Genomic DNA, 16,151 nt, shown 5'->3' on the forward strand with positions numbered 1-16,151 from the left:
AGAGTCGAGATTAATGGGTCCTTTTCAAATTGGCAGGCAGTAACCAGTGGGGTACCACAGGGATCGGTGCTGGGACCCCAGATATTCACAATATATATTAATGATTTGGATGAGGGAACAGAATGTAACATCTCAAATTTTGCAGATGATACCAAATTAGGTGGGAGAGTAAATTGTGACGAGGATGCAGGGATCCTACAGCAAGATCTGGACAGGTTGGGCGAGTGGGCAAATCAATGGCAGATGCAGTATAATTTGGATAAGTGTGAGGTCATTCACTTTGGAAGCAATAACAGGAAGGCAGATTACTACCTGAATGGTTGTAAATTGGGAGAGGGGAGTGTGCAGCGGGACCTGGGTGTCCTTGTGCACCAGTCGCTGAAGGTAAGCATGCAGGTACAGCAGGTGGTAAAGAAGGCTGATGGTATGTTGGCCTTCATTGCGAGAGGTTTTGAGTACAGAAGCAGGGATGTGTTGCTGCAATTGTACAGGGCCTAGGTGAGGCCACACTTGGAGTATTGTGTGCAGTTTTGGTCTCCTTCTCGGAGGAAGGATATTCTTGCTCTCGAGGGAGTGCAGCGAAGGTTTACCAGACTGATTCCAGGGATGGCGGGACTGTCATATGTGGAGAGATTGACGAGGTTGGGATTGTTCTCGTTGGAGTTCAGAAGAATGAGGGGGGTTCTCATAGAGACTTATAAAATTCTAACGGGACTAGACAGGGTAGATGCAGGAAAGATGTCACCAATGATGGGTGTGTCCAGAACCAGGGGTCACAATCTGAGGATTAAGGATTAACCATTTCAGACAGAGGTAAGGAGTCATTTCTTCACACAAAGAGTGTTGAGCCTGTGGAATTCATTCAACGGGCGTGACACCCCCTGCCTTTTCGACTCCGGGAGCATGGAGAGCTTTATTCACCCAGAAACGGTAAGATGTTGCTCCTTGCGCACCTATCCCGCCTCCCAAACTATCGCCCTTGCATCTGGGTCCCACTCGGTCCAAATTGGGGTATTGTGTCGCGAACCTCACGATCCAGGGCGCCGAATACGCCCGTTTCAAACTTTATATCTTCCCTCACCTCTGCGCCCCCCTGCTGCTCGGTCTGGACTTTCAGTGTAGCCACTGAAGCCTGACACTGAAGTTCGGCGGACCCTTGCCCCCACTCACGGTACGTAGCCTGGCAACACTTAAAGTTGCACCACCCCCCCTCTTCGCGAACCTCACTCCCGACTGTAAGCCCATCGCCACCAGGAGTCGGCGGTACAGTGCCCAAGACATGACTTTCGTCAAGTCAGAGGTTCAGCGGTTACTGAAAGAAGGGGTCATAGAGGCTAGCAACAGCCCCTGGAGAGCACAAGTATTGGTAGTCCGGCCTGGGGAAAAGCAACGAATGGTGGTGGACTATAGTCAGACCATAAACCGTTTTACGCAACTCGATGCGTACCCACTTCCCCGCATAGCAGAAATGGTTAACCAGATCGCCCAGTATCGGGTATTCTCCACGGATGATCTAAAATCCGCCTATCATCAGCTCCCTATCCGCCCGGAGGACCACCCCTACACGGCCTTCGAAGCAGCCGGTCGGCTCTTCCACTTCCTCAGGGTCCCTTTTGGCATCACAAATGGGGTCTCCATTTTTCAAAGGGCGATGGATCAAATGGTGGACCAGTACAGCTTATGGGCTACATACCCGTACTTGGACAATGTCACCATCTGCGGCCATGACCAGCAGGACTACGACGCAAACCTGAGAAAGTTCCTCCAGACCGCCCGGGCCCTCAATCTGACATAGAAATGCGTTTTCCACACAACCCGACTAGCTATCCTCGGCTACATCGTGGAAAACGGGGTCCTAGGCCCAGACCCCGAGAGCATGCGCCCCCTAAAGGATACCCCTTCCCTGTAGCCTCAAGGCACTCAAACGGTGCTTGGGGCTCTTTTCCCATTACGCCCAGTGGATCCCCAGATTTGCGGACAAAGCCCGACCGCTCATTAAGACCACGGCTTTTCCCCTGACGGCTGAGGCCCGGTCGGCCTTCAGTCGTATCAAGGCCGATATCATCAAGGCCGCCATGCATGCGGTGGACGAAACCATCCCCTTCCAGGTAGAAAGCGATGGATCAGATGTCACCCTGGCTCTTACCCTCAACCAGGCAGGCAGGCCAGCAGCTTTTTTCTCCTGAACCCTCACCGCCTCGGAAATTCGGCACTCCGCAGTCGAGAAGGCGGCACAAGCCATTCTGGAGGCCATGCGGCACTGGAGGCAATACCTAGCTGGTAGGGGGTTCGCCCTCGTCACAGACCAATGGTCAGTAGCCTTCATGTTTGATAACGCACAATGGGGCAAAATAAAAAATGATAAAATTTTGAGATGGAGGATCGAACTCTCCATCTATACGTATGATATTACATATCGTCCGGGGAAGCTCAATGAGTCCCCAGATGCTCTGTCCCGCGGCACATGCGCCAGCGTGCAGAAAGACCGTCTGCGGGCCATCCATGATGACTTCTGTCACCCGGGGGTCACCCGGCTTGCTCATTTCATCAAGTCCTGCAACCTACATTACTCCACCGAGGAGGTCAAGGCCATGACCAAGGCTTGCCAGATCTGTGCAGAGTGCAAACCGCACTTCTACCGTCCAGACAAGGCTCGCCTGGTGAAAGCCTCTGGGCCTTTTGTGCGACTAAGCGTGGACTTCAAAGGGCCCCTCCCGCAACATTTATTTGCTCACTGTCATCGACGAATTCTCCCGCTTCCCCTTCACTGTCCCCTTCCCCGATATGACCTCGGCCACCGGAATCAAGGCACTGCACAGCATCTTCACCCTGTTTGGTTTCACCGCCTATATCCACAGCGACCAGGGTACATCGTTCATGAGCGATGAGCTGCGTCGGTATCTGCTCAACAAGGGCATAGCCTCGAACAGAATGACCAGCTATAACCCGCGGGCAGGTGCAGAGGGAGAACACGACAGTTTGGAAGGCTGTCCTTCTAGCCCTACGGTCAAGAGGTCCCCCAACCATCCACTGGCAGGAGGTCCTACCCAATGCCCTACAGTCCATTAGGTCGCTCCTCTGCACGGCCATGAATGAGACCCCTAACAATCGCTTGTTTGTCTTCCCCTGGAGCATCGCTTCCACGTTGGCTGACCTCTCCGGGACCAGTTCTGCTCCGGAGGCACGTGAGGAGCCATAAGACGGACTCTCTAGTTGAGAGGGTCCAGCTGCTGCATGCAAACCCCCAATACGCCTACGTCAAGCACCTCGATGGAAAGCAAGACACAGTTTCCCTGCGAGACCTGGCACCCGCTGGCTCTCCCACTGATGCCCCCCCTTCTACCGACGCTCCCCTCCCCGCACCAGCTGCCGACCCCAACCGCGCCCCCCCCTAGCGCCCCCTTCCCCCCCGCCAGCGCCAATCATCCTAGTCACCCCGGATACCCCCCCTGCTCCAACACGGGCAAAGGCTCAGACCACCGTGCTCCCGGATATACCCCCACCGAAGACGACCGTGTCCACTGCACCACCACCAGAGTTGAGAAGGTCAACACGGACAATCGGACCACCCAAAAGACTGGACATGTAATTCCATTTCACCCCCGACGGACTATGCATTTTTTTAAAAACAGGGGGTGAATGTGATGAATGATAACTGTACCTTTAATGTCATGATCCCTTTAAGACCGGGTTTGGAACCCTGGGGGACTCCGCCTCTGGCTCCACCCCCCCCCCCCACCCCCCACCCCCAGGGAGCCATATATAAGGTAATGTTTAGTGGGCAGTGAGCAGTGAGCACACTTCTCGGTAGCTGACTGGTTCTCTGCTAATTAAAGCCTTTGTATTACCAATCATCTCTCTCGAGTTGTAATTGAGGGTATCTCAATGTGATCATTTTTGCCACTTCTCAGGCAATGTACTGAAAGCCAGCCACGGGGCCAGTTTAGCTCACTTGGCTTGGCAGACGGTTCGGGATGCAGAGCGAGGCCAGCAGTGTGGGTTCAATTCCCGTACCGGCTGAGGTTATTGATGAAGGCGCCACCTTCTCAACCTTGCCTGAGGTGTGGTGACCCTCAGGTTAAATCACCACCAGTCAGCTCTCCCCCTCAAAGGGGAGAGAGCCTGTGGTCATCTGGGGCTATGGCGACTTTACATTAAAAGCCAAAAAAAGAAGAAAGTGGTTAAAAAAGTGTGCGGGAATTTGAGTTTGACAAATACAGGCATAGAGTTCAAAAGCGAGGAAGTCATGTTGAAGCTTTATAAAATAGTGGTTCAGCCTTAATTGGAATGTTTTGTCCACACTTTAGGAAGGTGTGTTAGGCTGTGCAGAGAGTCTGGAGAAGGTTTATGAGAATGGTTTCAGGGACGAGAGACTTCTCTGATGAGGATAGGGTTGAAGAAGACGGAGCTGTTCTTAGAGAAAGTTGAGAGGTGAGTTGTGTTCACAATCATGAGGGTCTAGACCGAGCAGAGAGAAAATGTTCCCTTTGGTGGAGGGGTCGAAAGCCACAGGACACAAATGATTAGCAAAAAAAAGGCAACAAGAGGAAAAGCTTTCTTACACGATGGTGGTGAGGATCTGAAATGCACTGCCAGTGTGTGTTGGAGACAGATTCAATTGTAGATATCAAAAGGAACTTGGATAAATTAAGTTAAACACAATGCAGAGATACAGTGAAAGCGCAGGGTACTTGGTTAGCTGAATTACTCTTGCAAAGAGCTGGGACGGACTCAACGGGCCAATTGGCCTCCTTCTGTGCTGTGACCATTCTATGTTTCTAGATGGTGTGATCCTGTCCTTTATTCTCGTTAGAGGAATAAGTCTGAATAAACAGGAAGAAAGGGGGTACTGGGAGGTGAGTTAATTGTATTGTAACATGATGCTTATTATTGGCTACAGTTTGAAAATAACTGAAGAATTCCAAAAAATACAATAGAAAAAAATGTCTTGAGGGCGAACCTCCTAAAGTAGAAGTTGTTAATATGCTAACTGAAAAAACGGTGGGAGGTTGGCAGCACAGAAAGTGGGCCTGTTGATTCATTGTCCTCGAGAAGGTGGTGGTGAAATTAAAAATGAAAAATGAAATGAAAATCGCTTATTGTCACAAGTAGGCTTCAAATGAAGTTACTGTGAAAAGCCCCTAGTCGCCACATTCCGGCGCCTGTTCGGGTAGGCTGTTACGGGAATCGAACTGTGCTGCTGGCCTGCCTTGGTCTGCTTTCAAAGCCAGTGAGCTGGCTTCTTGAACCGTTGCTCTCCATTGGGTAGGTACATCCACAGTGCTATTAGGTAGAGAGTTCCAGCATTTTGACTCAGTGACAATGAAGGAATAGTGATATAGTTCCAAGGTCCTCCCTTCCTAACAGCACTGTGGGAGTACCTACATCACATGGACTGCAGTGGTTCAAGAAGGCAGCCCACCACCATCTTCTCAGGGGCAATTAGAGATGGACAACAGAAATGCTGGCCTAGCCTGCATCGCCTACCTCCCAACAAAAATTGTCAGGGTGGTGCGTGACTTAGAGGGGAGCTTCCTAAGTGCTTGCTGCCCTGGTTCTTCTGGATGGTAGAGGTTGCGGATTTGGAAGGTGCTGTGGATGGAGCCATGATGAATTATTGCAGTGTGTCCACAATGCAAAGAGATACCTCACCCTTCTCATCTCTTTAGCTGTACTTGAGCAGCTCATGAATGGGATGCTGAGTAAATGCACTCGGTAGTGGAGATGGAGTCGATGAAGCAAGGAGGAGGGCTTCCGATTTCCCATGGTGGTTCCTTGCTGCGTCATCACGGTAGCGAGGAAGCAGGATTGAAAGTTAGCCTGATTTCACCATTACCTTCAGATTATATTGATGGCCTTCACTGCCTGTAGGTTCATCAATCTGATTCTTGGTGTTTTACCTGATAGTACGTGCAGGAAGTCAATTGATTTGTGGCAGTATGTAGAATACTAATGAATTGGGAGCTTCCTATTCTTAAACCACTGACTTTTATAAATGCTAATCTGACTTGTCTTTCTTGTACTTTTGGTAATATCTCACCAGAGGTTTCAACCTTTTAAAAACCCAATTCTGGAATAATACACTTGCTAGGTTGAAAGTTGTCAACCTTGCCCGATGCCACAGGTCTACACTGTGTTCTGAGAATACAAATTGGGCTGTAGTAAGCATTTAAGTCACTCTCAGAGAAGTAAAAGAGAAGTATTTGCGATGGAAACATCTGAACTGCCACCCTGATGTGACTGATTGTATCCACTAACATGTCAAAGGAGAAGGGTTCATTGTTTTACATTCTCTCGGTTCAAAAGTCACGCAATCCCAATTTTTATTTCTACCTTTCTTTCTCCTCCCTGGCAGATCGAGGTTAGCAGAATTCCAAATGAGCTGTCAGCCTTCCACACAGTCTGTAAGCGGCTGTCTCAGGGAGAACTATGCTGCATGTCTGCTCTCGTACACTGGGATTATAGGTAAGATCCAGGGCTTTTAGCTGCCATGTTACTTCAATTTTGTAACTAAATTCTCTGCTTGTTAAGACGAAGGATGATACAGCTGGAGAACTGAACACCTTCCTGATTCAGAACATCACTACCACCAGTAAACATTCCCCAGTGGATTCCGCACATTGTGTGTTCGGTGCAGAGTACTGCACATTCTACCCTTTCCCAATCATATAAGGAGAGAAAAGAAAAGGGCTCTCAAGCCTTTCTGATGACCCAAAGTGTTTCAAAGCCATTAAAGTACTTTTGAAGTACAGTCACTGTTGCAATGTAGAGAATAAGAAAGTCACTTTTGCACTCAGCAAGATCCCACAGACAGTGATGACCTGATAATCTGTTTATTTTTGAAGGTACTGGTTGGGGAACATTGACCAAGGTGCTGGGGAGAACTTGCCCATTTTCAAAATGCTCACTCAATAGATTTTGGAGGTGGGAGTACTAGCACTGAGCCATGTCTGACACTGCCTTGCCAGTATGATCCTGTCTACCCCTTGATGTATGTTCACTTCCCAGCAGCAGTCGCTGGGCGTCAGCCCAATTGGTTACTTTGAACTCCTTCACACGGTGACCAAGGCAAGGAAATTACTCAGTGCATGGAAGGATGACTTCATCTTTTATTCTCCCTTACGATTTCATCTTTTTTTCTCCCCTTTTTTATATAAACCCCCTTCCAGAAATTAGAAACTTTGGCCAGAATTTTATATTGCTCGTGTGGGCATGTGCCCAATATGGAAACGCATAAAATTGTGCGAGAAGGCAGCAGACGCACCTCCCGACGTTGTTGAGCAGTCGAGCAATATTTCAGTGGCAGGCGTCAGAGTCAAAAGCGCTCCCGCCGACAGTCACACTGGATTAAGGGGCCTGTCTGTTTTAATTGGGGGTGGGGGGGCGATTGGCCAGGCGGTCTTTACGTTTTAGCTTGAACCTCGTTCCAGGGCGGAATCAAATGTCAGGACTGAAATAAAATTTATAAAGTTGTCTGGGGACTGAGGCCTGTGTTTGAATGCACTGTCTAGACACTCTTTGCGTAGCTTTTCCGTCGCTATTTATTCTTCACAGGTCTGCAGCTCCTTAAGACAGCTTCACAGCGACTGTCCGCTGAGTGAGCACAATAAAAGCACCATCCCCTGCACGCTCCCTTTTCTCAGCGACCACCATCATTCTGCCCTCCCGGCAACACTCAAACTTTCACGGAATGTGTTTCAAGCTGGATGATGGTTAATTGGCCAGCCAGCGTGAAATTGCTCTCTGTCCCAACCGAGGCCAGGAATGTGTTTCAAGCCCACTTCTGGATCCACCGAATGCACGTGTTCGACGGGCAAAAGAATTCAGGCCCTTGAGTGTTTTCGGCAGGTGTGTTCACAGCTAACACATGCGCTGAAGTATCATTCTGAAAACATCTGCAGTGATAGAGCTGAACCAATATAAGGTTTATTCTTTTTAAAATAAATTTAGAGTACCCAATTCTTTTTCTTTTCAATTTAGGGGCAATTTAGCGTGGCCAGTTCACCTACCCTGCACATCTTTGGGTTGTGTGACTGAGACCCACGCAGACACGGGGAGAATGTGCAAACTCCACACAGACAGTGACCCGTGGCTGGGATTGAACCCAGGTCCCCGGCACCGTGAGGCAGCAGTGCTAACCACTGTTCCACCGTGCTGCTCCATGGCTGTACAGTGGTTAGCACTGTTGCTTCACAGCACCAGGGACACGGGTTCAATTCCCATCTTGGGTCACTGTCTGTGCGGAGTCTGCACATTATGCCCGTATCTGCGTGGGTTTCCTCCAGTTACTCCGGTTTCCTCCCACAATTCCGAAAGACGTGCTTATGTGAATTCTCCCTCTGTGTACCCGAACAGGCGCCAGAATGTGGCGACTGGGGGATTTTCACAGTAACTTCATTGCAGTGTTAACGTAAGCCTACTTGTGACACTAATAAAGATTATTATTTATGATTATATAAGGTTTATGAGCACAACTCTGACAAACTATGTACCGGTGATCCTCATTCATGGTCCCTCAAAGATGCCCATCAAAACCTCCTTTTTGTGCTGCTGTTAATCTTTGATCTTTATCTCTTCTGACAGGTACCGTGATCACCCCAAACTACATTGACAATTCCAGCTCCAATGTAGCACCCTGGTGTACCTGCAGTGGCAGTGGAAATCAAAGGGGTGACTGTGAGAGCTTCCTCAACCTCTTCACGGATAACATCTGCCTCAGTGAGTAAGGCCGCTTTGTATCGGGAAGTAACTGACATTTAATTTATCGCCGAAAGCAAAACTGAAATACTGCGGATGCTGGAAAAGTGAACGAAAACAGCTCTCACATTGGTGGATTGCTACATCAGACCCAGGGAGAGGAGGTTGGGCCTGGTGCTCTCGTACTGCTACATGGCCCATGCGTTGGCCCACACCCTTGACCGTCCCTTCCCCCATGACATTCCTTGGTCTTGCCTCTTCATTTGCCAGATTACCAATATCTTCCTCTGCTGCAAACAATTACACCTCCTCCGGACCCAGCTTTGCTTCTTTACTCGTCCCATTATTACCTCCTTCTGCCTCACGTCACCATCAGTTTGGTCATTCTGACTGCCATCCCATTGAAGACCTTTCCCTTTAATTCTGTCCTGCTCGTCTTTTCCTGGCTTGGCCCTTGAAAGGCAGAAAGATCTTCATCTCAAAAGCACCACTCGCGACCTCCACCTGTCCAAGTGTAGCCATTGCTACGATGTCAGGAAAGTTGTTCATTACCAGCGTTTTCCGGTTCAACAACAACTTTTATTTGAATAGCACCCTGAACATAATGAAATGGGAGCATTATAAATCAAAATTTGACTCGGGGCCATCGAAAGATTTATTAATGCAGGCAGAGAGGTATATTAAGGAGCATCTTCAAGGTGGAAAGTGATACAGAGGGGGAGAACTTTAGGGAGGTAATTCCAGAACTGAAGATATGGCCACCAATAGTGGAGTGACTAAATCCAAAAGTCGGAATTAGAGGAGCACAGATATCACATTGGAAATGACAAATAGGAAGGGAGCAGACCAGGAAGGGATTTAAAGGGATGATAAAGCCTCGTCCCCCTGCCTGACATCCAGCATCTGTGAGGCCTGAGTTGTGCATCGAGTGCTTTCGTTGCAGGCTCTTTGGCATCTGAGAAGGGAATGAAACATTGGGTTCCTCCACCTCAGGTGGACCCATTATCACACCAGGATATCAGGTAGAATCTTTTTTTGTAAGGTTTTTTTTTGTAATACATCAATCTAGGTTATATAAAGTTTAAATAAGCTACAATTGAGGATTCAAAACCAACTGTCAATCTATTTCGGTTTATATTTGACAAAAGTAGGAACTCATGATTTTTCCAAGAACGAGGAGCAGGAACAGGTAATTCAGCCCCTTGAACCCGCTCCAACGTTCAATACGATCTTGGCTGACCTCATCTCGACCTCAACTCCACTTCCCTGCCCACTCCCCATAACCCCAACCAAGGGGAACCTTCCTATTAGAGTGCCTTCAGGGATCTGTGAAAAAGTATCCAAGATCCATCTGTTCCTCTGAGCTTCTTAGTGTCCTGCCATTCATTACATACTCCCTTGTCCCGTTTCGTCTGCCAAAGTGCTTCACCTCGTACTTATTAGGGTTAAATACCATCTGCCACTGCTCTGCCCATCTGACCAACAGATGGATCTTGGATACTTTTTCACAGATCTCTGAAGGCAGCAGAGGAAGTGAATAGGTAGTTAAGAAGGCATATGAGACAGTTGACTTTACCAGTCGTGACATAGAATATCAGAGCAAGGAGGTTATATTGGAGCTGTACAGAACGTTGGTTAGGCCACACCTGGAATACTGTGTGCTGTTCTGGTCACCTCGCTATGGGAAGGATAGGAAGGAGGTGACTGCACTGGAGGAGGTACAGATTCACCAGGATGTTGCCGGGGTGCAGTGCCTGAGCTACAAGGAGAAATTGGATATGCTTGGATTGTTTTCTTTAGAGCAGAGAAGGCTGGGTGGGGGGGGGGGGGGGGGGGGGGTAAGGTATGATTGAGGTGTGTAAAAACATGAGGGATTTGGACAAGGGCAGCACTGTAGTATAGTGGCTAGCACTGTGGCTTCACAGCGCCAGGGTCCCAGGTTCGATTCCCGGCTTGGGTCACTGTCTGTGCGGAGTCTGCACGTTCTCCCCGTGTCTGCGTGGGTTTCGTCTGGGTGCTCCGGTTTCCTCCCACAAGTCCTCCCACAAAAACGTGCAGTTAGGTGAATTGGACATTCTGAATTCTCCCTCTGCGTACCCGAACAGGTGCTGGAATGTGGTGTCTAGGGGCTTTTCACAGTTCATTGCAGTGTTAATGTAAGCCACCTCTCTAAACGTGCTAACCACGTAACGCTCAGCCTCGCGGATGCACCAGGGGGTCTCCAGCCGCTGCTCAAGCTCCGAAATCCGGAACTCTAGTTTCTGTAGCTGGGAGCACTTCCCACACATGTGGTCATCTGGGACACCGGTGGGGTCCAGGACTCCCCACATGTGACAGGCCACACATTCCACTCAGGTCTCCTCATCTGACATGCCTTAAAGCTAAAAATTTATATCTTAGACTAGAATAAATCTAAATAAAAGTCATACTTTTCCCATCAAATAATACGTTTTTTTTTAGTTTCAGCTCTTTAGAGACAGTCCCGAATATCAATTACTCACCGACTAATCACCTTTACTGCTTTCCTGTGTAACCATTCTTGGATTTTATTTCAAATACTGCGCGTTAATTGAGAAGTAGGGCGGAATTCAACCACACGTTTCTGAGGACATGATCTCTCGGCCTCATTATGCTCTCACTCAAGTGGCCGGTGAATAGTGGGAGGGCCAAAAACAAGAACCGCGCCAGTCGCCAAACAGTTTGCGATGCAACCGGCCCGCTTCTGTTGGCGAATCGGGATATCTCTGTAACGTGGCAAGAAAACGATTATGAAATGAAACAAAATGAAAATCGCTTATTGTCACAAGTAGGCTTCAAATGAAGTTACTGTGAAAAGCCCCGAGTCGCCACATTCCGGCGCCTGTTCGGGGAGGCTGGTACGGGAATTGAACCGTGCTGCTGGCCTGCCTTGGTCTGCTTTCAAAGCCAGCGATTTAGCCCTGTGCTAAACAGCCCCTCACCATTTAAGCCCAATTTCCATACAATTAATGGAAGCCATTCCATAGCCAACGCCTCCTGTCGTTCAGCGGCCTCCCCAGGAAGTGCTCACACTGGCACCGATTAGTGCTCCTTTTGAAAAACATGAACTTGGCGGAAGGGCTTCTGTGGGGAGCTGAGGAAGTGAGTAGCCATCGTTGCTCACAGGCAAAGAGCCCGGGGGGTGGTGGGCTTGCTGCCCCAGTGCTCGTGGCGAGTGGGGGACTCTCGGTTGGGGGTGGGGAATTTCTGCAGGGGTGGGCCGCCATAAGAGGCTGGGTGAGGTGGCATGGGGGGCAACCGGGGGGCAACCACTCACGGAACCACCATGCCGACCACTGGATTATTTCCCCATTCACCGGCCTCGTCGTGTCACCAAGACGGGCGCAATGTGGCCGGTAAATTGCGCCTGCAGTAATTTGATAGGACAGAATTTGAGTCTTGCTGAATAAATGCTGATGCTCTTGTAAATTTTCTTCCTGTAAACATCAGAAAATTCAGACCACATGTCCCAAAGACTTGCGGATCATATTAAACAACATGTCCTTTCAGCTGTTCGCAACAGGCACAGTACAGACTCTAGCCAACCAGTCCATGCTTGCAACACTCAAAACACAGTCCAGCATTAAATGAAATTCCGTGATTGAACCACATTTGCTAAACAACCCTGCGTGTGCTAAGAATTACACTGACAACCAATTTAAGAGTCAGCTCGCAGTGTGGCCCGCTTATGTGCACTAGAGGATCCATATATTCACACAGAGGACAGAAGGAACATGTACACACTTTGTGATTTTTTTCAACTAAACAAAATAGGTGACAGCCATTTCATGACTCATTGCCCAGGGCATTGCCTTTACCAATCAGAGTCAAAATGCCTGGTTTGAATTTAACAAAGCTTGGCACTTAACTGTCATCACCAGTTAACTGGTGCATTCTACATGGCAATGCCTCTGCCAATCATAGTCCACTTGCCAACCAATCAGCATTGTCTTCTCATGCAATATAGATTGTTGTTTCTTTTACAATTTGGTATTATTGTGAATGTCCTGATGAGTGCAAGGTGAAAAACTTTGACAACATGTCTCTTTTTCCAGCAATACGCAAAATTGAGAAGTAGCGAGGGGGCTAAAACTGAAAATACTGGAGCACAGCATCTGCAGATGATGGGGCAATGTTTCATTCAAGACAATGAATTAAGACTGAGGGCCTGTTGCTCCTGGGTTTAAACTTATCATCTCTTTCTTTATCTGCAGAGAATGCATTCCAAGCTTTTGGAAATGGGACAGATCTTAACACAGGCTCTAGTGTTCAACAGTCAACTCTACCTACATCACAGACTCGAGTGGACAAACACACAAACAACACGGATCTTTCACACCAAGAAGAAAATGTGTTCAGTCCATCACTAACCACACAGGTAGGAATGGAAAGTAATGTAGAGGGGAAAGGTTTTCCCGCTGTGCAGAATTGTACTCAACCTGGGTCTGGTCTAGCACAGTGGGCTAAAGAGCTGGCTTGTAATGCAGAACAATGCCAGCAGCGCAGGTTCAATTCCCGTACTGGCCTCCCCAAACAGGTGCTGGAATGTGGCGACTAGGGGCTTTTCACAGTAACTTCATTGAAGCCTACTTGTGACAATAAGCGATTATTGTCAACCACACAGTAAGGCCCCATTTTGATGCTGGGGACTGAAAGGCCATGAGCAGTTTCTATTCCCCTGCTGGCCAGGGTTGCATTAATCAGTCACTTGTCGATATCAAAACGGAGATGTTGGCCATCTTGAAAAACATTAAGGTAGATAAGTCCCCAGGGCCTGATAGAATCGACCCCAGGATACTGAGGATGGCATGGGAGGACATTTCTGGGACCTTGACAGAAATCTTAGTATCCTCATTGGCTACAGGTACGATCCCAGAGGACTGGAGTATAGCCAATGTTGTTCCTTTGTTTAAGAAGGGTAGAAAAGATAATCCAGGAAATTACAGGCTGGTGAGTCTTATATTAATGGTAGGAAAATTATTGGAGAAAATTCTTTGGGATAGGATTTACTCTAATTTGGAAACAAATAGACTTTTAGTGAGAGGCAGCATGGTTTTCTAAAGGGGAGGTCTAGTTTTTTGAGGAGGTGATGAAGATGATTGATGAAGGAATTGCAGTGGATGCTGTCTACATGGACATCAATAAAGCCTTTGGCAAGATCCCTCATGGCAGACTGGTCCAGAAGGTCAAGTCACATGGGATGAGAGGTGAGCTGACAAGATGGATACAGAACTGGCTCGGTCATAGAAGACAAACGGTAGCAGTGGAAGGGTGCATTTCTGAATGGAGGGCTGTGACGAGTGGTGTCCCGCAGAGATCAGTGCTGGATCTTTGCTTTGTAGTATATATAAATAATTTGGAGGAAAATGTAACTGGTTTGATGAGTAAGTTTGTGGACGACACAAATGTTGGTGGAATTACGGATAGCCATGAAGATTGTCAGAGGATTCAGCAGGATTTAGATTGGCTGGAGACTTGGGCGGAGAGATGGCAGATGGAGTTTAATCTGGACAAATGTGTGGTAATGCATTTTGGAAGGTCTAATACAGGTGGGAAGTAAATGGCAGAACCCTTAAGAGTATTGACCAGGCAGAGAGAATTGGGCATTCAGGTCCACAGATCACTGAAAATGGCAACGCAGGTGGAGAAGGTAGTCAAGAAGGCATACGGCATGCTTGCCTTCATCGGTCGGGAAATTGAGTATAAAAATTGGCAAGTCATGCTGCAACAGTACAGATTCTTAGTTAGGCCACACTTGGAATATTGCACACAATTCTGGTCACCACACTACCAGAAGGATGTGGAGGCTTTGGAGAGGGTGCAGAATGTTGCCTGGTATGGAGGGCATTAGCTATGAGGAGAGGTTGGATAAACTTGGATTGTTTTCACTGTAACGATGGAGGTTGAGGGGCGACCTGATGGAAGGTCACAAAACTATGAGGGGCATGGAGAGAGGGGATAGCCAGAAGCTTTTTCCCAGGGTGGTAAAGTTAATTACTAGGGATATACATTAAAGGGGAAAAGTTTAGAGGAGATGTGCGAGGGAAGATTTTTTACTCAGAGGGTCGTGAGTGGCTGGAACCCACTGCCAGGGGAGGTGGTGGCATAGTGGGCAAGTCCAGTTACATTTTAACAAATTGAACTAAATTATGGTTTGAAATTACTTACCGATGTTCCACCTCACTCCCACGGCTGCACAGAATTCCAGGGAATAATCAGGTCGTGCACGGCCAACATTCCCATTCAAGTTGTGCGCTTGTGCACGTGACAATCTTAAAAGGGTGGCGCAGGGCAACAAACAGGCCTCATCCAGCCAATAGAAATTCGAGGGAATTTTGCTGAATTCTTGGGAATTCCACTTGCACCAAACTTCCCGATTTTGGACAGTTTGCGATGCACTCCATTTTGCGACTATCCTGTGCTGCCCCCACATCAGAAGTACTCAATTGGCTGGAAAAGCAGTGGCCTATTCCTCCAGGTGAGTGGTTTTCAGTCATAAACTGGATATCGAACCGGTCACCACACATCCAAAATATAATTGAAAGCCAACAAAATTATGAACTGAATCCCCCACAAGGACCAAGGCAAATTGTAAGTGAGGCGAATACAGTCTCTTTCCCCTCTTTCGCTCTCTTCACAGACTGCCTGTGTTCTGTCCCTTCATGGGAATGCTTCCGAGGTGGGATTTACTAATATTCATATTAGTTGTGAAGACACTTGATTACAATTATGAGCTCTATATTTGACGGAGGGTTTTCATTTTCCCTATGAATGCTGAAATGGCCCTTACATCATAGCAGTCTCTTCCTTTTTCCGGGAAGAGAAATGCTGGGATTTGCCAGCAAACTATCTATATGGGGAAGGCTGCATGTACCCCCTTAAACTGAGTGGGACTGGGATGTTTTTAATTTATTCGTGGGATCTGTGCATCTGATAACAGCAGCATTTATTACCCATTCCTTGAGAAAGTGGTGGTGAGCAGTCCATGGTGTAGGCACATCCACAGTGCTGTTAGGAAGGGATTTTGACCCAGCGACGGTGACGGAACGGCAATATTGTTTCAAGCCAGGATGGTGTGTGGCTTGGAGGAGAACTTGCAGGTGGTGATATTCACATATCTCTGGTGGTGTTCCCAGGTATCTCCTGCCCTTTTAGGTGGTAAAGGTCATGGGGTTGGAAGGCACTGTCTCAGGATCCTTGGTGAGTTGCTGCAGTGCATCTTGTAGATGGTACATACTGCTGCCACAGTGCATCAGTAGTGAAAGGGGTGAATGTAGAAGGTAGTGGATGGGGTGTCTATCAAGCAGGCTAGTTTGCATTGGATGATGTCAGCTCCTTGAGCGTTGTTAGAGCTGCACTCATCCAGGCAACTGAGATTGTTCCATTACACTCCTGATATGTGCCTTGAAGAGGGCGAACTGGCTTTGGAAACTCAG

The 16,151-nt window shown here is 48.1% G+C and overlaps 1 protein-coding gene across 2 annotated transcripts in view; it reads left to right on the top strand.

Moving 5' to 3' along the window:
- Positions 1–16,151, top strand: part of gfra4a (GDNF family receptor alpha 4a) — a 261,102-nt gene that overhangs the window by 203,985 nt on the left and 40,966 nt on the right. For both annotated transcript variants that reach the window (XM_072497669.1, XM_072497668.1), the window contains 3 exons: positions 6,356–6,465; positions 8,584–8,718; positions 12,930–13,093. In XM_072497669.1, coding sequence (XP_072353770.1) covers positions 6,356–6,465; positions 8,584–8,718; positions 12,930–13,093 — 409 coding nt within the window. The remainder of the gene's footprint in view (positions 1–6,355; positions 6,466–8,583; positions 8,719–12,929; positions 13,094–16,151) is intronic.

This window comes from Scyliorhinus torazame, chromosome 3, assembly GCF_047496885.1.
Source record: "Scyliorhinus torazame isolate Kashiwa2021f chromosome 3, sScyTor2.1, whole genome shotgun sequence".
Taxonomy (NCBI): Eukaryota; Metazoa; Chordata; class Chondrichthyes; order Carcharhiniformes; family Scyliorhinidae; genus Scyliorhinus; species Scyliorhinus torazame.